Source organism: Artemia franciscana, chromosome 11, assembly GCF_032884065.1.
Source record: "Artemia franciscana chromosome 11, ASM3288406v1, whole genome shotgun sequence".
Classification (NCBI taxonomy): Eukaryota; Metazoa; Arthropoda; class Branchiopoda; order Anostraca; family Artemiidae; genus Artemia; species Artemia franciscana.
The window spans coordinates 32,556,703-32,579,044 of record NC_088873.1 but is presented as its reverse complement, the minus strand read 5'-3'; the positions used below and the strand labels follow the sequence as shown (position 1 = coordinate 32,579,044).

Below are 22,342 nucleotides of genomic sequence, written 5' to 3'. Positions count from 1 at the left end.
AATCTGTTGATATTCCAACAAAAATGCTTGTTATTAAGCCATAGTTTTGGTCTCTTACCCGTACATTAAAATTTCTGGTCTATTACAGTACGTTATTTTCCTTGTCAATTAAGTAAAATACCTCCTCTAGTGGTCCTTTTACGTTTGTGCTATCTACCCTTATTTCTAACTTGTTTGAAAATTACGATTATTTGTTGCTGTTCGGTCTTACAATTGTGTCGTTTTCTATGTATACCTTCTCACTATACTTTTTAAACTGTGTCGGCTTTAACGAATCTTCAGCTACTCCCTATCAACACGAGTTCCAGTGTGACCGATCCAAGATCGTAATTAGTCTCGTTTTATCCAAGTCTTCCCGGATCCTTATGAAAATTTCTACCTACTTTTATGATTTTCTGCCTGAATTGGCAGTTCGTCTTTCTCTTGGACATTTATTTAGGAAAAATTGGTGTCACTCTCTTATGTGCTGAGAAGCTACTATACCCTGCAAGGAAATTTATGGGGCCTTGGTGAGTGGTTGGCGCAAAAATTTCACCTGTATCCAAGCCTGCTATTCTGCTACATGATCGGTCAGCCTATGGGAGGAATGTGGGCTAACTTACTAATTGCGGCTGCTCTTACGCTGTCATCTGTATTCTTCAACGTCTGTGAAGCATTTAAGGAAGAAACAACGGCTAGATATTTGAATTTAGCCTTTTAATTTTAAATTTAATTTAACTGCCATATATGAAATATGGACACACTCTACTAAAACAGAAGTAAATAACATTGGCTACAAGATAAAAGTAGGTGTACTAGCAATATACTGCTTTTTGACAGAAAGGGCAGTTTATTACCCAAACTTGTTTAGGCTTAGGGTAGCCTCTCTTTGTTGTAGGTCTTCCTTTCAGATTTTTTTCTTTTCAGGGTAAAATTCTAGTTTAGCTACTTTGGTAAATGTTTACTTTCATTCCAAGTGCTCTAAAGTGCATATTACTGCACATAGCAAGATTCTGACAATCACATAGGCCATTATTTCCTTGTCATTATTAGATAAGTATAGGTTATCCATTTCTGGTTCACCCTCCTCCTCCATGGGGCAAACTAAAATGCATAATGTAGGCTTGCTTACAGGTAACATTACCTGTAGAGCAAAGTGTATTAGTCCGTGAGCCCTTTAGGCAGCAGGGCAAGTTCTGTATTCTATATTTATTCAACAGTGGTAAAACTAAAGGTAAAATTCTAGTCAATTGACTTCTTGTTGTCTCAGAAAGTGTTTAGGTTAGGAAAATGAAACTTTCATGGATGGGTCTACAGACTAAAGTATATCCCAGGAAGGTATTTTAAAGTACCCACCTCCACTCCTTCTCCCTCTAGAGGGCCCTGAAATTTGCCTACATGACAGGTCTATACCTATTGAAATTTTGACAAAACAACATTTTACCTTAATTTTCAGTTACTAGTTGCTTTTTCTCTGCCTTTAGTTCTGAAAATGCACTTCCTGTTATTTGAGTAGAATTTTGAGCCATATCAATGTTTTTTCAAAATTTAGGAAATGTATTTGCATATCTTTAAAACTTTATAAAATGGAATTGAGCAAAGCTGTGAAGCTGAAAACAATTTTGTTGTACTTCAATTAAGCAGAAGATCTATTTTGCAAGGTTTCACTTTTAACACACATATTTTTAAAGGTCATGGCCCTCTAGAGGGAGAAGGAGTGGATGTAGTTGCTTCAAAATACCTTCCCAGGACATACTTTAGTCTGCATATTCATCCCTGAAAGTTTCATTTTCCTAGTCAATTAACTAGAATTTTACCAATAAAACAAATAAAAACCTCAAACAAGGTTTGTTAAATAAATATAGAATGCAGACCTTGCCCTGCTGCCTGCAGGGCTCATGAGCTAATATGCATCAATCCATAGGTAATGTTACCTATAAGCAAGCCCACTTTATACATTTTAGTTTGCCCCATGGAGGAGGACAGTCAACTAGAAATTGATGCACTTCTAGAATTAGCATTTCCAAGTGCTCTAAACTGGAAACTATGCTGTTTTGCAACATAGCCTGGTTTCCAGTTTAGAGCACTTGGAATAAAAGTAAACATTTACCACTACTTTTTGCTATCTTGGAAAAGGGGTTAAGTTAGAACAATGAAACTTTCTGAAATGTCTTTTGACTTCTAAGTCTTAGAAATTTGCCTACTTGACAGGTGTATAACTATTGGAATTTTAGCAAAACAACATTTTACCTTAATTTTCAGTCATCAGTCTCTTTTTCTCTGGTTTTGTTCTGAAAATGCAATTCCTGTTATGAGCAGAATTTTAAGCCATATCAATGATTTTTTTTTGTTTTAATTTAGGAAATGTATTTGCAGATCTTTGAAACCTTGTCATTTAGGATTAAGCAAAGCTGTGAAGCTGAAATAGTTTTCTTGTAGTTCATATAAGCAAAAGATCTGTCATCTTCTGCCAGCAGAAGATCATACATTTTACCTTAATTTTTGGTCATCAGTTTTTAATATACTTTCTAACCCCATAGTTTTTAATATTCTGATAAATTTCAATCTTAAAAATACTTCAATTATCCTACAATTTAGTCTATCACTTCAGAAGAAAATTAATTAACCATATGTTTCTTAGTTCTATTTGTTATCCAAGAGTAGCTTGCTGCAGTGGAAGTCCACTGGGCCAATAACCCAGTGGTAGATGGGTTGAAACCATCAACTGCTATTTTTATGGTGCATAATCTGTCAAATTTAAGACTAAAAAGAGTTTAATAAATACTATAGGGTCCTCAGCATAAACCTGGTGATTTCCTTGGTATATTTATGTTTTGTTTACTGGGGTTGAGAATTCAAGCACCATAAGATTTTATAAGCAGATTAAAATAGTGTATAGGGATGAGATTTACTTAATACTAAACCTACCATGGAGGGTGCTAAAGTGCTGGTTGTATGTGTGACCAAATTGTGTGCCACTATGTAAGAGACACTGGGATTCATACGATAAAGATGGATCTTGAGGTAGATTTGTTTGTCCCCTTTGTGAGGAGTATAAGGAGGATCCAGAATATTTTATGAGTAAATGGTAAAGTTAGGAGAATTTAAGAAATAGTTTTTTTTATGGGGATGCACTACTGCTTCTAGGTATTTTGAAGACTTCTTCTTTAACCTAATTATTGCAGTAGAAAGTTTTAGAGGCAAGAAAAATGAATTTCAATGTCTTGGAGAGTTTTGTTTTATTTGTTCAATTTTTTGGTTTCTTTTCAATTTGTTCATTTCTTTTGTGTGTATGGCCACTGGCTTTTGAATGTGTGTACTCACAGCTAGAGCAACATGTTCATTACACAGATATTATTTTCTAATCAAAATAAATATGGTAATTAAAGTGAGTAGCATAAAATTGTTTTGGTATTGTTTTTATTCCATGAGCAGAACCCTTGGTAGTATTATTAGTAAAGATGGTGGGAGCACTGAAGATGTTAAAAGTAGAATAGCCAAGGCTCAGGGTGTTTTTTCATAGTTAAAAAAAGTTTGGAAGATTTGGGAGATAAGTCTGAAAACCAAGATTAGAAGATTGGAAGCTACAGCAATGACAGTGGTCAAATATGGCTCTGAAGCATGGGCGCTCCAAAAAGCAGATGAAAATTCACTAGATGTTTTCCAGAGAAATTGCCTACATATTGTTCTGGGTACCCAGCTGACTGACCATATTTAAAACAGTAGGTTGTATGAAAAATGTGGTTCAATCCTGCTTTCTAGGGCTATAATAATAGAAAGGTTAAGATGGCTAGGCCATATTCTGCAAATGAAGGATGACAGATTGCCAAAGATTGTCCTTTTGGGGCTACATAGAAAGCAGGTTGTCCTCGTCTGGGTTGGGAGGATGTCATAAATAAAGATTTAAAGGAAATGGGACTTGCTGGGAGGGTGTAAAGAGGGAGGCCTTGAATAGATTATGTTGGAGGAGGAGCATGCATAGCCGTGTTGGCCTCAGGCGGCTTGGTACTGCAGTGAGTTATTAGCAGTAGTAGTAGTAGAATTCATTGAGTGTTTGCTATCATTGGTTATATTTATATAAAAAACAAAGAAAGGGTACTTGGTATGAAAGATCAGGAAAGTTGAGACTCCTCTAAACTTGAAAAAAACATAACTAACTTATAAAAAATTAGCTGACCAATCTTTGATTATTACTCTTTTGTGTGGCATCCTCTGAATCAGCTTCATCATTTTAGGTTAGAGTTATTGAAAAAGAGAGCAATAAAGGAAGATTCTTGTCTTTACCATTTGCCTTACATCCAACATCTATCTAAAATTAGTTTCATTTTGAAGTTTCATTTGAGAATTCTGAAGAAAATAGATAATATTAACACGTCTTTCTTGATCACAGTGTCTACATACTCATCAATCAGGCAGCCTGCATACAGAATATGTGGCTGGTGAATTATAAAGAATTGACAAATTCAGCTTTCTTATTTGACTTTTACTTTTAATTTAACTATATTTGGAAAGTTCATTTACTAAATTAACTTTGTTTTTGAGTCACACAGCTTTATTATGTGTTAATTGCAGCAGTATTTCTCAAGTTTGTTTTTTTAAAGCTAAAATCTTTGTGTCAACCTAAATCTAAGGCATAACACTTGATATTCAATTAAAACATTTTTAAATCTATACATTTCATACAATAGTTATTCATACCCCAAAAAATCAAGGTTGGGTGGGATTTTGAAATCATGCTAATGGAAAATTTTCATGATTTTTGGTCTTCAACCAAACTGACTTCCTTGAATATAGAAATATATTATCCCATTATTTACTAAGATTCTTTTCATGTTCTGTTTTTGTTGTAATTTACTAATGTGTTAACTTAAATACAAATTCAAGTTATTTACAAAAGCAGATAAGTTTTTTTTTTCTTTAAAACAATAAAAAGTGTATGTCTAAAAATTAACCTATTTTTGTAAGGGTGCTTTCAATGAATACAATATTTCATTAAGTATCTTGACTAATAAATACTTTATAAAAAAAACTTCTAAAAAATTAGGTTTTATTTTAATAGTTAGATATCAATAGTTAGTTGACTCAATATGCTGACCATGTTTAAATTTTTAGACAATTTTTACAGGTTTGAGCACAAGAGTTCACAGCATTTGAAATATTCAGATTTAATATTCAGAATTTAATATATATATATATATATATATATATATATATATATATATATATATATATATATATATATATATATATATATATATCAAAAGTATTATTTACAACAAAAAAATTTATTTTCCCCTTTTTAGTCCATTTGTGAAACATGGTTTTTTAATTATTTTTTTTTATGACTGTCATTCCATGTCCAAAAAAAACCACTGTTGTCTAGCAAGACTTTAACCTGTTTTGGCCATGTTACTTTTTTAGAAAAATTCAAAATCTTGATGTATGAAACCAAGAATGGAAAGGATATAATACATGAAAAGAAAATCAAATAAGTGAGCAAACAAGGATTTTGTCAACCAGTAGAAAAATATGAAGACGAAAAAGAAGCAAATATTTTGACAAGGACCTCCACCAAGTCGTCCCCAGTGCTAAAAAAAAAACACAAAATCTAACCTTTCAAAGTGAATTTGACAAGAGGGGAAAAGATACTGAATAAAAAAAAACAGCCAGTAAGCAATGAAAGAGAATTCACCAATTATATTGAACAAGCATTCTTTGCCTTGCAAAAGATTGTACCTGTCTGCAATGTTGGTTTTCATTAGATATGCAGACACGTTGTCTTAAATTAGACTGGGCGAAATTTTAATATTAACTTGTTATAAATTGGGCTTAAGGAAATATCTCCTGTGTCTCTATTTATAGCCAAATTTCTGTTTATATATTTTTTATCTCAATTGCCTCTTTAAAAAATTGCAGAAGGTCATTTAGAGTAGATATTAAAGTTGCCTCTTCAAAAAGAACTAAATGTTCAGGCTTTTCGAAAATATGCTGGGCCAGGGGTGAATCAAAGTTGCCATTTTTATTTTCAAATCTTAGGGTTTTATCAATTGAAATTTTTGTTCATGCAATTGTTCCCCTAGTTATTTATGGGTCCTACCAATGGAAAACTTCCCACATGAACAGAGGACTCTGTAGACACCACTACCCAGTTTAGGTTTAGTTTTATCCTTTCCCGAGTTGAAAAAATGTTCAATTTTTGTTTAATTTTGAAAAAAGCAGAGATTATGTTTTTTTTTGTTTTTTTTTCCAAGTTTGTCACTGAATTTTAAGATATATGGTAATGTAGTGAAAGTTTTGTTCTCAATTACCAGAATAACTGAATCAAGAGGGACGAGCTCTCTTTTTTCCTGTATTACCTTTTTTAATTGTCTATCTGTGATATTTTCAATAAGCTTGATTGGATAGCCATTGCAGAATAGAACATCTTTAACGTAATTTAATTCAGAGGATGACCGAGCAGAGGTCCTTGTTGAAATATTTGCTTCTTTTTCATCTTCATATTTTACTAAAAACTGACACAATCCTCGTTTTCTCATCAATTTGATTTTATTTTTCATTTATTATATCCTTTCCTACCTTGGTTTCATACTTCATATGTTGCCAGCATGGTCTTAGAATGTGTTCAAAATCTTATCCAAAGCTGCTTTTGCTAGACAGTTTTTGGGCAAATATAACATCTGCAAATAAAACTTAATCATCAGTATGGTCCTCTTATGATGCAGATTCAGTAAACCCATGTCACGTTTAAGAACAAAACTGCTAAAATTGTTTTGTAGGCCTAATACTTTTTTTTAAATACACAAACTACAGAGACTCCCAATGTCTCACCATAGCAGTCCCCCACAACTCACAACCATAATTGGCAACTGGTAGGACTTTGGTAATGAAAATGTATTTATGCATCTTCATGTTCTTGATTCCAATTATTGTGTTTTGTCAGAGTAGAGCACACCCAGCTGCCTTCTCACAAGGAGTCATCAATTTTATGTGTTTGGTCTAGTTTTCGTTTGCTGCAAGCACAAATCCCAAGTACTTGTATCTGGGGGTAGTAGGGCATAATTTGTCGTACTTCAGAAAAAACTATTCCTCCTACTAAAAACTGTTTGTGTTCTTAGTGTGTACACTACATTGTGATCATGCTATTTTAATCTACATTTCATGATTGTTTCATTTGATGGGTGAAGGTAAATACGCTGGGTACCTGTAAAAGAAAGGCAGATGAAAGCAATGTAATTTTTACACTAAAATGCAAAAAAAAAAAAAAAAAAAAAATACCAAAAGCTCTTCTATTTCAAATGTAGTAGTGTAAAATAAAACATTTTATTTTATTTTTTCACTCATTGAAATAGTGAGTGGACTCTTGATATACATAGTGCTTTTTCTCAGGTTTTGTTGAAAGTCTTAAAAAGTAAAAATATTTTAATAAATAAGAAAAACAAAGCAATATTTTCAGGTTTTCCAACTTGTAAAAATTTATGTCATGTAACCAATTGCCTTTTGAGTTACTGCAGCCAATAATTTATAATGTATTCCAAACTGAGTACAAAAATCAGTCAGAAAAAAAGAATTTTGCATGTATTGCAGGTAAATTTGTATGTAGCACTCCTAACCCAAATTAAGAATTTATAATCTTTGAATTATTTGAATTTTATTTATTTGAATAGTTAACAAATAGATGGCATGTGAGTATTCTTAAATTTTGCAAATTTCATCTTTTGCTACAATTCACTGGACACTAATTCAAAATTATAGAAGGGTTTTCTAACGCTCCTTTTACTTAGTTTTGTTTCTTATGAGATTAAGCATCACACGAAAATACAAATATTTGAACTTTCGTTTTGGTAAATTTATCAGCTCTTATATTATTTGCTCTACCCAAGCAATAAACTATCTTGGACATTATTGTATTCTAATTGCCTCTTTTCAAACAGAAAACAACTGAGTTCATTTATTTTAATTTCTGGCAATGACCTTGAGACTCTTGTCCATTCAACAAGCAGACAATTACCTATGGTAGGTTAACATGAATTTGTTCTTGTGGCTTCACATACCGTTTTCTCGCTCCAGATTTCTTCCACCTTTGATAAAATGAACTTATCTGTTTTAGCTAACTCACATCCAGGTGTGCAAAAATTTCCAAAGCTGCCAGTAGCAGAATTTCATAAGTTGCCGATACTTTATGTGTTTTGGCAGCTTTGTTTTGAGCAAAAAGCATTTTTATACGCAAAATTTGCTGAAAAGTCATAAAGCCAACTTAGTTTAGCTTGCAGTCAGAAATATCAGTAGTTTTCTGAATCACAATTAACAATGTAATCTAATTCAGTGGCCAGCCATATACTAGCTATAAATATAATACCTCATAATTTTATGTATACCATTTCATCAAAAGCACTGTATCATAATTACTCTAATACTGCTAGTAAAGTATAGTATTCGAAGTCTGAAGTGTTCTGTATATAGTTTACTGCTCTTACTTTATGGATGGAGTTGTACACTTCAATACTTTTGTTATTATAAACAAAAAATGCATACCCAACACTCCATGCTTATACTCATTGATCACATTTGATTTTCTGGGGGAACAATAGTGATTGGGTGCCTGTCAGTCACGTGCATTATGAAGCTGTGATATTAGTTTTGCCTTAATCTAATCCCCCAAACAAACAGAGAATTGGTGCTACATTGTAGTGTGGCTGTTTCAGGGTACTAATCTTCCACGTTCCAGCTTTCCCATTACCTGCTTTAACTGTATGTACGGTCATGTATGCTATATACTGTATACTGTATGCAGTCCTCTTAATACTCTTTAAACTGACGAATAAACAGTTTTGAGAGAATTTGGCTGTTTGTGTGAGATTTGGACAAGTATTCACTTTAAGTTGAAGAGAAATGGAGTAAGTAAAAGCTTGTCCACAAGGACAAAGGATAACGACTTAAAGTAAATTTTTTCATAGCGATGTTAAACTCAATGAGCTTATAGTCTGAACAAGTTTTAAAAAGCAGCAGCTTCTAAGAGGTACATCTCTTCTTGCAGAAGAGAAGTGATGTATACATCTCGTGAGAAGAGATACCACACCTGGTAAAAAAAAAGGAATATCAAAATCTGTACTGCATCAAAATCTGCATGTTTTTATTCCTGTTGGGTCGAGTTACTTGCAGTTCGTTACCACGAACTGTTTGATTGATCTTCAGACACAGATATTGGGTAGCCGAGTAAGAAATAAAGACCAACCGTTTGTAAGAAGTCTGAAAATAATATAAAGCTTTACAAGAAAATAATCTGGAAATAATAACCGAATTTTTTCTTTCGGCTATAGGATACAATTTTTTAGGAATCGCGTTTTAAGGTCGCTTCCGTTGTCAACTATTCCCTGAATTTGAATATAATCTATAGCCTAATTTTGCTTCAATAAGAGGAGAAGAGGGGTTGCAATTTTTATGGTTATTTAGGTAAAGTTTTGAATGGCAAATCCAATTCTACTACAATCTTTTTAGTTCTATTGATTTTATATCAGGATTAGCCTTCATACAGGGCTAATAATTGTTCAACCATTAGAAGTTGTGGAAGTAGGCCTATGTATTTAAAAAAATTTCCAAATTCCCAATTTGAGCAGAATATCTATTCCGTAAAGTTTCATTCACTTACTCAACAACTTTACAAGACCGTAAAAAGATCATAGACTGCATTTAAACCACTCAATCAAGCATGGGCGAGTAGGCACCAGAGTAGCAATGGTGAGAGGATAAGACTCAAACTAAATTGCATAAAATAAGAAAAGGTATCATCTTAAAGGGTATATTAATTTATGAGTAAAACGATGTTTATCGTTTTATACGATGAAAAAGGTCTCAAGTATGGTTCATCTAATTTCATCTAATTTATAACTCGATAATGAAATTTGTCACGAAATCCCCTCCCCCTTCTCTGCAAAGGTACCATGCTTTCCCTTTTTCATTTTAGAATAAATTTTCAATCTAGCTCTTTTATATTTCCAAACCCTCGAAAATTAAACAGATTAGCAAAAGAAAAAAAAAAAAATTAACTCACGGTCCTGCTGTCTAAAATAGCCATCTTTGCATCTATGCTCAGAATTACACCAAACGTAGGGCCTAAACGTATTCAAATGAAATTTTTTACTACGAGTCACAAGATAATCTTTGATGAAATGGTATAGGTATTGTCTTTTGCTTTTACTAGCACAGGAAGAAAGGTCAGTGATTCAATGATCTTTCTGCTTTTTGATGTGTAGTAAATAATTTAGACACAAACTTTGGACATCTAAATGGTGAAGATTCATGGCGAAAAGGTCAATTCCTGTAATCAGTACTTATGTATTTTACTGCCAACACTCAAGAAGTGAAGTTAGGTTAATCATAATGAAAATACCAAAACATGATGAAACTGTAATAGGCTACTTTAGAAGAAATCTAAGTCTAGGAGAGTATTACTTCCCCTTTTGATTCTGTGTTCCCCAATTGCCTTTGCTGTGCTGTTTAGGACAAAAGTCCATCAAACTGGTCCTTATAAATGGGATAGAACGCAACCCTTCTTGATTCCTGATTTAATACGAAACCATCTACTAAACTCATTTCCTACCTTAACCGCAGTAATGTTACTCTTGTTCAGAGCACTAATCACTTTAATATATGTATCTGGCATACCAGAGAATAGTACCCTCGCTAAAGCTATTCTATGAACTGAATGAAGTGCTTAATCTTAATCTATAAAACTGAAGCTTAAAGGGGTTTGATGACTCGGGCACTTTTCAATTATTAGTCAAGGAGTGGAAATTTGATCTATACGTCATCCACATTTCCTATAACCTCACTGTTCGTCTCTTAAACCATTATCTATAGCATCTTAGTATAAAAAGTATCATCATGCTAATTAATTTGCTTCCTACAAAAACCAGGCTAATGCCTCTATAATTATCACACTCACTTTTATCACCTTTCTTATGGAGGGCTCTAATGAAAGTTTTCCTAAAATCGCTAAGTACTTCTCCTTTCTCAAAAATCGTATTCATAATCATTCATAATTCTTAACCACCATATTTAAAAAAAAAAAAAAACTCATTTGCCATACCATCAGTGCCTGGGGCATTATTATTTTTTAATCCTTTTAGTATGTCACCAATTCTTCCTCACTAAATAAATCTTTCTACTCATCCAAAGTGTCACAAACTTTTTCATTCTTTTTTATATCTTTTGCTGTAACTATCACGCCTATGTTTTGCCATCTCTCGTCCCCTTTGTAAATACTTGAGAATACCTGTAAATAATTAGATACAAGCTCTATATGCATCTTACAGCCTTTGCCTATGGTGCCTTCGTTGTAATATAAAAGTATCAAATAGACAAAGTTACTTTTTCATATTTTCCAAACTAAACCAAAGGGTTGTGCACCCTTTGTTGTAGTTATAGTTAAGTCTATATGACTTATTGCGTCTGGCTTTTTGCTCGCGGTTGCATTTCCTCTTTACGAATTCTCTCCCCCCCCCCATAAAAGGACTTTTTACAGTCCTTAGGGGGCAAAATTTCTCTTATAATGGCTAATAGGCTTAAGGTTCTTTTTTGCAGGGACTTAGAGTGATTTTGATGATGTGCTCTTTTTTTCTAAAAATCTCGGATTCAAAGGTGAAAATCTCGGATTCAGGATTTTCGTAGCCTGGCCAAAAGGAACTTGACTTGTATTTGGTTAAAAAATAAAATTACTACGGAAGAGCAATCTCTATAGTCGGATTTTGAAATACATGGTGCGGATTTTCATGGTGTGGGAATTTTGGGAAATGGTGCGGAATACATGGTGCGGATTTTCATGGTGTGGGAATTTTGGGAAATGCTGGTCAGCATTGCTAATCTCTTCGCCTCGTCTCTGTAGTATGTAGAAAAGGGCCAAGTTGCTACTCCCTCACGACTGAACATTACTCGTCTTCTCCACAAAAACTGAATTACGAAGCTGAAATCTTTCTGCACGTTTCACCGTGGTCCCGAAACCCAAAAACATGGTAAAAAAAAAAAAATGCTCAGTTTTCTCCCAAATAACAGTTAATTATGTGAATACTGTGTATGTTGTTTAGAAGGTCATATGGCTATCTTAGACTCAGAATCGACAAAGCATCTTCAAAAGCCCCTAAATTTGAAACTGGGTGCAATTTGAAGCTATTTTAGATTTTTGACCAAGTTTTCAAGATTGTGAACCTCGGTGTGTTCATTTGATTTAAGGCATTGTGCTTCTGTTCTCACACAGTTAGTTAATTTAGAGCAGATTATTTCATGAAAGAAATACCTTGCTGATTCTGCTCAGTCCTTTTAGTGTGTTTATGTGTTCAGGCTTGCTGTGAAATTAATGAGTTTGAGGATCAACGAAACAGTAGCCAATATTTGTGACTCTCATTTGTATTCTGTTCATGTTGCAAGTTTTTCATTGTCCATATCAATGAACGGGAAGTAAAAATTGGCAGTGAAGTTTTGTTCAAATGATGTACTGATGATCGTGCTCATATAATGAATTATTTGCAATTAACTTTCATATAATCTGAAGAGAGAAGCCATAAGTTTGTTGATGCCAGGATTATTATAAGCTGAAAAGTCGTGACCTTACACAACATCCTTGTTATCAACAAAAGAAAATTAGCATGATTAAATGCTCTGTTCTTTTTTCATATTGGCAGTAGTTCGGAAAACCCATTGTTTTGTCACCAATGTGAGGGACGTATAAATAGTTTTATTGTATAAGAGCTCTGCTTAGGTTTTTGGGGAGGAGGAGGTGCAAGCGAGAAAGAGCATCTCCTGGACATCGCATTAACTTTCCAAGGAGGTTGATTAGCCTGAAGGAATTGGTAGGGTGAGAAGACTTGGAGAAAAATAAAATCCAAAAGTGTCACTTTTTAAAAATATTTCAAAATGTTGCCTTGTATCTTTGGTCGTACTCATTAAGAGACTTAAGGATTTTAGTATGGTTCTTTGTGGTCTTTATTCTTTCAACTAGTCTATTATAGTCTATAAAACATACTACTTATCAAATTATTAATGTTATTACATATAAGTTTTAAGCAAATTGATGACACTGCACAAATATAAGTTGATTTGCGTCCTTATCCTTGCTGTTTTCTTTTGAATTCCTTTGTTGTTGTTTTTTGCCAAATCATAGGCCATGTTATTATAAAGAGCACCAGTAAGACAGGGTAAGTTGATTTATACATACTTACCGTTTAATGATTGATTATGCCTGCCATTTTAAAATCCATGTCTTTTGACTGACATAATCCTAATAATAATTATATTAATCATAATGAATTATACTAAAATATGATGAAAAAATAATACTTCCGTAACATAATTATGGGAACTACCGCAAAGAATTATCTAAAGCAGGCCGCCCAGAACGCATTATATTAAGGCCGTGATTAAGTGAACTGATGGAACTCGAAAATCCTATGTTAAAATTGAAAAATTATATTTCAAAAGTACTCAAGTATTCATTGGCGGAAGATACCGCTTTTAATATCAGGCCGTAGCTTCTTGAAGATGCTACAGAATGTTTGGTAGGATTTTGCTCTATTTCCTCTAATTGCTTAGAAATCTTAGAAAATTTCTAGCTCTGTTTCACAAGTGTACTCTATGAAGGATATTGCTTTTAGAACAAAATCGGTACTAGCATGAGCAGAAGATAATAATCTGTAAGATGATTGCAACCATTTTTCGATATATTTTCCTGTTTTCGAACAGTCCCATGGAATATTTTCAGCTGTCTGAAATTTTTACAAGTTTTTTGCCTGAAAGAATCGCTTCAAGTCGCCCTAGAGACCAGGTTGACAAGCTGGTATAATTAACCTGCTATTTCCGCCAATGAATAAGTGCTATGAAGAGTTTTTGACAATCGACGGTCTCTAAAGAATTGAGAGACAGAAGGCTACCCTAACTTCAATTTTGAAGCTCCATGTTTTCAAGTTCACTTAATCACGGCCTTAACATAACCTAAATGCCAACTCTATATATTAAATATTTGATTAAAATACGTAGTTCATTTCACTATCTTTAACTGTTTTCATATGCTATTTCTTTGTGATTTTTTTTCTCTCTGAGATGGTCAATTTTGATACAACTTCTAGCAGCTTTGAATAATGTCAATTTTTTGTTACACTAGCCTAATATACCCTTGATACACATTAAATCCTCCTTATATATTGTTTTTGGGTGCGCCTTCGTAGGTGGTCTTGCCCGTCTTACACACCTCTTACCTGAAAATTTATATCAAAGTATCATAACTACCTATACTACCCTTAAACGGTTGTTAGCGATTATTGCAACTTGAAGTTGCAAAAAAACATTTAGCTCTCTGCCTTTTTATGGAGATCTTAGGTAATGTTTGTTGTACAATATATGCTAAATCATCATTGTCAATAGTCCATAGCTACTGAATTGTAGTCATAGCTCTTCTAAAGCGCTATTTTGAATGAGTAAAAAACGATTTTTTTAAAATCGTTTTTAGATTTGTTCCCAAAAATGGAATCCTTGTCATCCAGGAACGCATGTAACATTTTTGGGGGAGAAAGGGGAATAAACAGAAAAAAACGCACAATTCAGGTGACTAATGCCAAAAACGTGAAATTATGAAGACAAACATTTAATTTCAGGGTTTTGTGAGGGAACATGGGCCCTACCCCACCCCTTTCATCTGTGTATACATCTGTTGTCTTTGCAACATGACCTTTCATATCCAGTTTTTTTTTATTATATTGTTTTTCCTGTAGCACTCAAGTTTTTCAGTCCTAGTTAAAGCCGAAAATCCTTCTACGCATTTACAATTCTATATTATTGTTGATCACTATTTTTTGCAGTGATCTATATAGTGTTTGAAGTCGAAAAAGTGAAACATAGCATGTACCAAAGCTAGATTTTCATGCATTTTAAAATATATTTTCAAAAACATTTTCAAGCAGGGAGTCTTTCAGATAGTCAATGTTTAAAACGATGTCCTTAGTTTATTTGATCACAAAAATTGTAATACGTTGGTGATGTAGCTTATGTTTTATGCTCCCAGCTGACTCAATGCATAAATTTTTTTTAATTATTTTTTATTATTATTAATAATGATATATTATTATATTATAATTATGTCTTAGAAATATTAATATTATCATTATTATTAGAAATACATAAGAGAAAAATAGATTATTAGACTTAATGCAGGGAAGTGCTTTGTCATTTCTCCCACAATTTAATTTTTATCTTAAGTTATTCTCATGATCAAATACTGAATAACATTTGATACGTTAGTGATGTAGCTTATATTTTGTACTCCCTGCTGACTCAATGCATACACATTCTTTTTTTTGCAGTAGTCTTTCAGTCGCGTTAAATACGTTTGGCTCTTTCCTGTCAAAAAATAAAAAAATCTATTAGTATCATTTAAGGCATGTGATCCCAAAGTGAGTATTGCCGCTGTTTTGTCGTGTTTTTCTTTTAGGAAGGGGTTTGTGGGGTACACTTCCATTCGGCAATACACGACCTTCTAAAGCTTTGAAGGGAATATTGAGAATTTTTGCCGTATCGCCAATAGGCTGATTACATGCTTTGTTTGGAGCGATGACATATCAAAGTAAATAGAGCTTCGTAATCTGTACTATTTATTCTTCCAGTCTAAACATGACCTATCTTGTTCGAGCCTGTATTTAGAATATTTAATTTTATGCATGTTGCGCTACTATTAGTTAGTATCGACATGCATAGTTTAGCCCGTGGTTTTGTTTTTGGGTAAAGGAAATATAAAGTAAATACAGTAATGCATAATGGGACATGAAAGATTTGAATGTGGTTTCTGCTAATCAGGTTTGTTTTTAGGTTCTATCCCTGAACTAGGAACGTCCGCAGCAATTTGTTTCGGGGGCAAATTCTTCAAATCACTTATTCCGTGAGAAGTATCAGAAAATTATGGGGCAAAAATCATTAGATTTCAGTGGGCCTGGAGGCCCCTCCAGCGTGCGTGTGTCCCTGCCCTGATCTTTCTAATCTAATAGTGTTTTTAGGGAATAGTAAGCACTTAATAGTCAAAATTTTCGTCTGAAAAATAAGATAATCGCCTCCAGAGCTCACCTAAATAGAAAAGTAGCGTCGTATGAATGCATTTATTCCACTTTTAGCCCCCATCCACCGGGAAATTCCCCCTTTATGGGTCAAGCTTATGTTCATTCATGATTGACAGTAGGGATTTTATTGGTAGTGCTACTAACTTGGGGATATTGGGGAAGATTTATCTTTGTTATTAAAATGTAATATATTACGATAAATAATTTTTTTTTGGCCACGAACAGGGGGTACCAATTGAGGTGAACAGGAGGCGATAGCCTTCCTAGATTTTGAAAAATACCTATTTTTGTATATTCATTTAATAAATGAAGAACAGTCTTTACCCCATAAGTTTTCTTGAATTGGCACCCGTGGCCACGGCTGCTGGTTCAAAAATTATTTTCAGCTGCAGCGTGAAGTGATCGCACGGGATAAAAAGTGATGGTTTACCCTAACCAACCCTGATGCTAAAAAACGCGTGTTCGGGTCGGTAAATTGACATCTTACACGTTTTAGCGTAGGTTATTTTTAGGGTACTCCAAAGGAAGAGCTTTATGCATGGTTATGCTTGGCTATGCTTTCATACTATAAACCCAACTTAAAAGGCTATTACCTGTATTCTTCTTTTGCTTTTCCTTACAATGTTTATTTAGAAATGAGTGAGGAAATCGCGAGATGGGATTTTGAAATGTAGCCTCATTCAAATTCAAGCTTTTCCGGTTGGGTGCCATTCAGGATGTGAACTGTTACGTTTCACAGCGCATCAATACTCGAAACTTCCTTCTTGTTATCAGTAAAAATATCCTGTCTTTAATTATACCAAATTCGAAAACTGTATATCCCTTCAGACAGAAGGGATTTCTATATCCCTTCGTGATGTAGCTATTGGAGAAATGACGATTTATTACGCATATAATAAATGATGTTAAAAAGACGCAATCACGCATTTGATTTCAAGTGTAATTCTTAAGCAGGGGTCTGGGGCTTTTATAATTGGCCTAAGCCCTTTGGAGATGACGACACGTATGTTGCAGTAAAATGCGATAAAATCGATAGTTTGGTCAAATGGTTAGTTATAGTCACAGAGAAAAGGTATATAGCACAGAGGCTCAACTGGCTTATACTGGAATAAAAAAAGGAATCAAGTATTAGGCGTGCCTTGAAACTATTCATGATGATAGTATGGCATATTGGAAGACAGTGTTGCAATGTCTATTCAACGATTAATTTCAAATGATCAGTTAGTGTTTACAAATTAACCTTAATGAAACGATCACAGGATTAAAACTGATAAGTATTCACAAGAAAATTTCTGATTATTTTACAAGTTATTTTGATCCTCTTAATTTAGAAAAAAATTGCATTCTCGAAAAAAAAGCTGCTTTGAAAAGTCAACAATAATGAAAACGGTTTTGAAAGAAAATGAAGATACAAGAGAGCAAGCACCTTGTACCTTATACCTTTTGTTTGTAACTATGATCAAAAGTCAGTGGATGACAGAATGCCTAAATATGACGACTTGATATGTACATCTTGCATTTCGATGTCCCTGGTTTTGATTGAATCCAGAGGATTTGAATCAAAATCATTTGAAGGCCATTTGGTCAAATTACTGGTTTGATCATCTTACTGCGAAACACAAAAAGAAGTAAATATTTATTAATAGGGTTATCCTTTTATTGTGGTCTAAACTATGCGCCGCAAGGTGTTTTCTAACATTTGTCTCTAATTGTTCTCTGTTTCTAAGACTTAGAAGGTTGTATTGATGATAGGTCCTAAATTTAGCAAAAACAATTTGTTCATTAATGTTTGTCTTAATCTGCTTTTCTTTGACTCAGCCCCCTGGAATCCTAATCTTGTTTTGAATTTCTGGGCACCTCTTATTCTAATTGTAAAATCAAATTTGGTGTATTATTGACCCATCCCAAAATTTGTTGTTATCAATCACCCTCCCCCCCTGACTCCCTCCCCTGGATACGGCCTTGGCGTGCCTGCAATTTAATCTTAGGCTTAGAAAACATGATTCAAATTATTTGAACAGGATTGCAAGCCACATTAGATTTTCTTTGTTAGACACATTAATAAAAAAAAACCTTGAAATCATGATTTTACGAAAGGTGTGACGATTCTTTCGCTTGAGTTTCATTTGGGGTATAGATCTATCTCTGAAAGTTTCACTTTTTCATCACAAAGTTTGTCCAAGTTCATCAGAGGTCAGCACTTTTTAGCAGGGGGAGGGAGGGCTGAGGGTAGAGATGGATTCTTCGTAATACCTTCCTGAGGCTTATGTTAAGCTCTGGATGAATTTTTTAAAGTTACATTCACTCAACGCTGCTACTTTCCTAGGTAGCAAAAAGTCCATCATCTAGAGTGTTACCAAAACTTCTAAGATTTAGAAGTGTTTTTATTAAAAAGAGAACAAAAAAAAACTTTAACCGATATTAACTCTAAAACCATCCCTGGTACTACCATATACCAGTAACGTAGCTTATGTCTGGTTTTGTACAATTTTTGGCCATCTTAGAATAGTTGGCAAAATGAAAAATTAACTTGCCTTCCGCCCCCCCCCCCTTTTCTGTCGCCCAGGTCATGTTTCCCCTTCCTCTTGATTACCTATGGGTAGAAATTAAGAAATTAATGAAATGTAGGAGTACTGGCCGTGAGTTGAAAATGGTGCTTACCAGGACTGAACAGGGTTGTAACTCTGTTTGTCTTACCGCTAGGAACGGCTGCTCTATTTGATGAATTTTCACTTGTTGTTTATGTAATATCTAACAGAATTATTTAAAATCAGTCAAGCATTTATTATGCTTGTGCCATCTTTTTCTTTTAATTACATTTATCCCTTATGTCGTCCAGGTGTTGCTTGTTTGAAGAAGTGTGACGTTGAAGCGCGATAGAGCTGGAGAGAGCGGCACGGAGACATTGGTTGCGTTCCTCCTTCTGCCCAGTGTAGAATGTTTGACAAGACTTATGACGTTCGACTGCTCGGGTCGGAGAATAGCGAAGGAAGTCCGGTTAAGAAAAAGGTCCATTCGGTGAGTGTTAATTTGGGTTTTAATAAAGTGCTGTCGTATTGAAAAGTGATCGGATAGTGGATGCGTCAATATTGGTAAGCATTTATTTATTAAAAAAAAATCTGCGAACGGTTAAATTGTGTTTCTGTCTTGTCGTACCTTTTATATACAATGCCAATTCAGTGTAATTCGAATGATTTGAATATTTATGTCGCGCAGCTCTATAATACTGATTTTAGATTAACTATTAAGAAAATAGCGATTTTACGGATATATTAAAGCAAACCCGCCGGTAATTGAGAGGTATTGAAAATTTGTATTACTGATTAGAATAAAGGGGCCCCGGGGTAAATTCTTAAATTGGACATTATCCTTGTCTAGATAGTACTCGGGTCTTCTCCAAACAAGTTACGTATTCAGGGAAGCACCCATCATTGATTAAAGCGTTATGCCTAGACAGTGACGGTTCTGGTCTCTCTTGCGCCCGGGGCATGGTGTTGATTAGGGTTTCCCCCTGTCTGCCAAAAATTTTCAAGCCAAATTTTAGCAATCTTTCAGTAGCCTATTTCCCTGTTAACCAGTATACACTCGAGAATTTGGGTATACAAGATCGGACAATAACCAATTTTTAGCCGTCGGTATACGGAGACAATTATTTGGCTCAGTTGAAATCTACGTTGCTCGTTTATTGTTATTAAATATTTAATATATAGAGATGGTACTTAAGTTGGATTAGGTACTTAATATAATGTGTTCTGGGCGCCCCCTTCCATAATTATGTGTTTAGTTTCCATAATGTGTTACTGAACTATTATATTTTCGTCATATTTTGGTATATTTCATTAGGGTTAACCTATTTTCAATTCTCGAGTGTGTTCTGGCTAATAAGGAAGTACCAAATTTTTATTTATTAAAAAAATTTGCATTTTTTTCAAATTTGACTTTTCTTACTTTAGCCTCTGAAAAATTATTAATTATCTCGACAACCTGCAAATACGAACATGTTTGGATACAAAATATATTAAAAAAAAAACAGACAAAAGTTAAATAAATTCAGTCCACTTATTTCTGTTTTCTTGCTTATATTTACAGGCAACTATTCCCTCTACTTTATTGTAATACAAATAAAATTTCAAAAATCATAAATTAACTATAACCATTAGATTATTTATTTGAAATTTGAAGCGTCTAAAATTTCTGTACTTGGGGCAAGTGCCCTCTCCGTCCCCTCCCAAAACCGCCTCTGAAAGGAATACAAAGAGAAAATTGTGTAGATTCTTTTGCATGTGGTTATTAAGTTTAAAGATTGAAAACCAGGATCACTGATTGATTCAGAACTGCTGACGTATCCATGTTATCAATATGCTTTTCGATGTGTAGACCATAAATTTACAGTATCTTTAAAAAAAAAAAAAAAAAAAAAAAAAAAAAAAAAAAAAAAAAAAAAAAAAAAAAAAAAAAAAAACGAGAAGGGAAACTTATAAACCCATGCGGCTGGTGAAAAAACTAACGAATACAACAATATTAGGTCAAAGATAAGTAGGTAGCCGCAAGTTGCGACTTTTTGGTAGAGTTGCCAACAAATCCACCATAGAAAGTGTCATAAATCCGAGCAAGAGCCAACAAAGAAGTTTCCAAGAAATATCCATCGTTTCTGTTTGTCGGTTTTTGTACAATCGTTCCAAAAAATGTTTTCTTAGACGGAAAAATGTTCTAGCATCCCTGTCCCTCAATATTGCGACTCTAAAAGGTTTTTGAAGCTGTAACTGGAATAAATAAGGTATGTGCAGGTATCCGCAGTCCGTTTTTTTTCTTTTGAACCCAACACTGTGCTTTCGTGTGCATTTGGTTTTATCGACGATCCTCGTGACGGTGTAGAGAGGGTCATATCACTCCTTCAGTTACGTTCTATATTGGATATTAATAGCTGAATTATATATTATGTTTTTTTTTATGAATCTTCGTTTCTGATTTTATTCGGTATTTTTTTTTTTAGTTCTTCCATGTTTTTTTTTTTAGATTTGATTTCCCGTTTTTTCTTTTAAAAGTCGCATTGTTTTTCGATGTTCACTTTTTTTTCGCTTGGGGGGAGGACAACTCGTTTTACAGGCAACATTCATGAAAAAACTCATGACAGTTTTGTCATGGCTGTTCAGTTCCACTTTAGATTTTTCACTGGTATGAATTGTCGTTAGTTGATCAACTGTTTTTAATAAATATGTTTCTTTATTGTTGTTTTAGTAACGGTACATTGTATATTAAAACTTAATGAAAAATCAAAACATATATATCCCAATATCAAAATCTTGCCGACTTACCTTAATTTTTCAGCACTTCGAAGTTAAGATCACTTAACTAGGGCAGGATAATGCTATCTTTTGTTTACTTATGAATCAATATTTATCGCTTGTCAAACTTTACAATTTGCGATTACAACAGTGTAGTAATTTTGAGCATTCTAGAAAACTGTGACTAACACCTGACGTGAGACATTGGTATTTCGTTTATAAGCTTGGTAATATAGACACCAATAAAGTATTTTGTCTTTAGTTAAGAAGAGGCCAGTCATTTTAACATATTAATTTTGAAATAATTAATATTCGGGGGCAATTATCTCATTCTCTTTTTTTGTATTATTTCTTTACTTGTTTGCACTTTTTTTCTTTTGTTAGAAGTTTGTCAGCTCATGTAAGGGTTCACTGACGTGTCTTTTGATTATTTTTTTTTTAGTTTTCTTTGACTGTTAGACTTAGTTCAATCGATTTTGCAGAACATTTTAGGCCCTAAATTGATCCCTGAAAGTTACATTCAACTAACTCAACCTTTTCCCAAGATAGTGAGAAGCGACTAAATTTAACCTTAAACTTAACCTTAACCTTAAATTCTATGTCTTATAACTTTAATCTTAAGAATAATATATTCGTATTAGAATTACTATTATAGATTATAATTAGAATAACTTTACAATAATGATATAATTATGTGTAACATATATTATATTATATATATATATATATATATATATATATATATATATATATATATATATATATATATACATATATATATATATATATATATATATATATATATATATATATATATATATATATATATATATATATATATATATATAATTATAATAACCATTAGAATATACTATTATAATTATAATAAATATATTGTATAACTTTAACGTTAAATTCTATATCTTAATATAATAGCGACCCATTTCTCCCAATGTAACAAGTGCGCCGATGGGCAGAATCTTGGGG

At 33.4% G+C, this 22,342-nt stretch overlaps 1 protein-coding gene across 5 annotated transcripts in view; it reads left to right on the top strand.

The window, feature by feature from the left end:
* Nucleotides 1-654: 654 nt before the first annotated feature.
* The window catches only part of LOC136033101 (fizzy-related protein homolog), a 112,385-nt gene continuing 90,697 nt past the window's right edge, over nucleotides 655-22,342 (top strand). Inside the window, exons 1-2 of one of the 5 annotated variants that reach the window (XM_065713710.1) lie at nucleotides 655-785; nucleotides 18,910-19,088. In XM_065713710.1, coding sequence (XP_065569782.1) covers nucleotides 19,008-19,088 — 81 coding nt within the window. In that variant the 5' untranslated portion in view covers nucleotides 655-785; nucleotides 18,910-19,007. Of the gene's footprint in view, nucleotides 786-12,667; nucleotides 12,827-15,735; nucleotides 15,814-18,909; nucleotides 19,163-21,117; nucleotides 21,583-22,342 lie in introns of those variants that run through there. The other 4 variants (XM_065713713.1, XM_065713712.1, XM_065713714.1 and 1 more) reach the window with 4 other exon arrangements.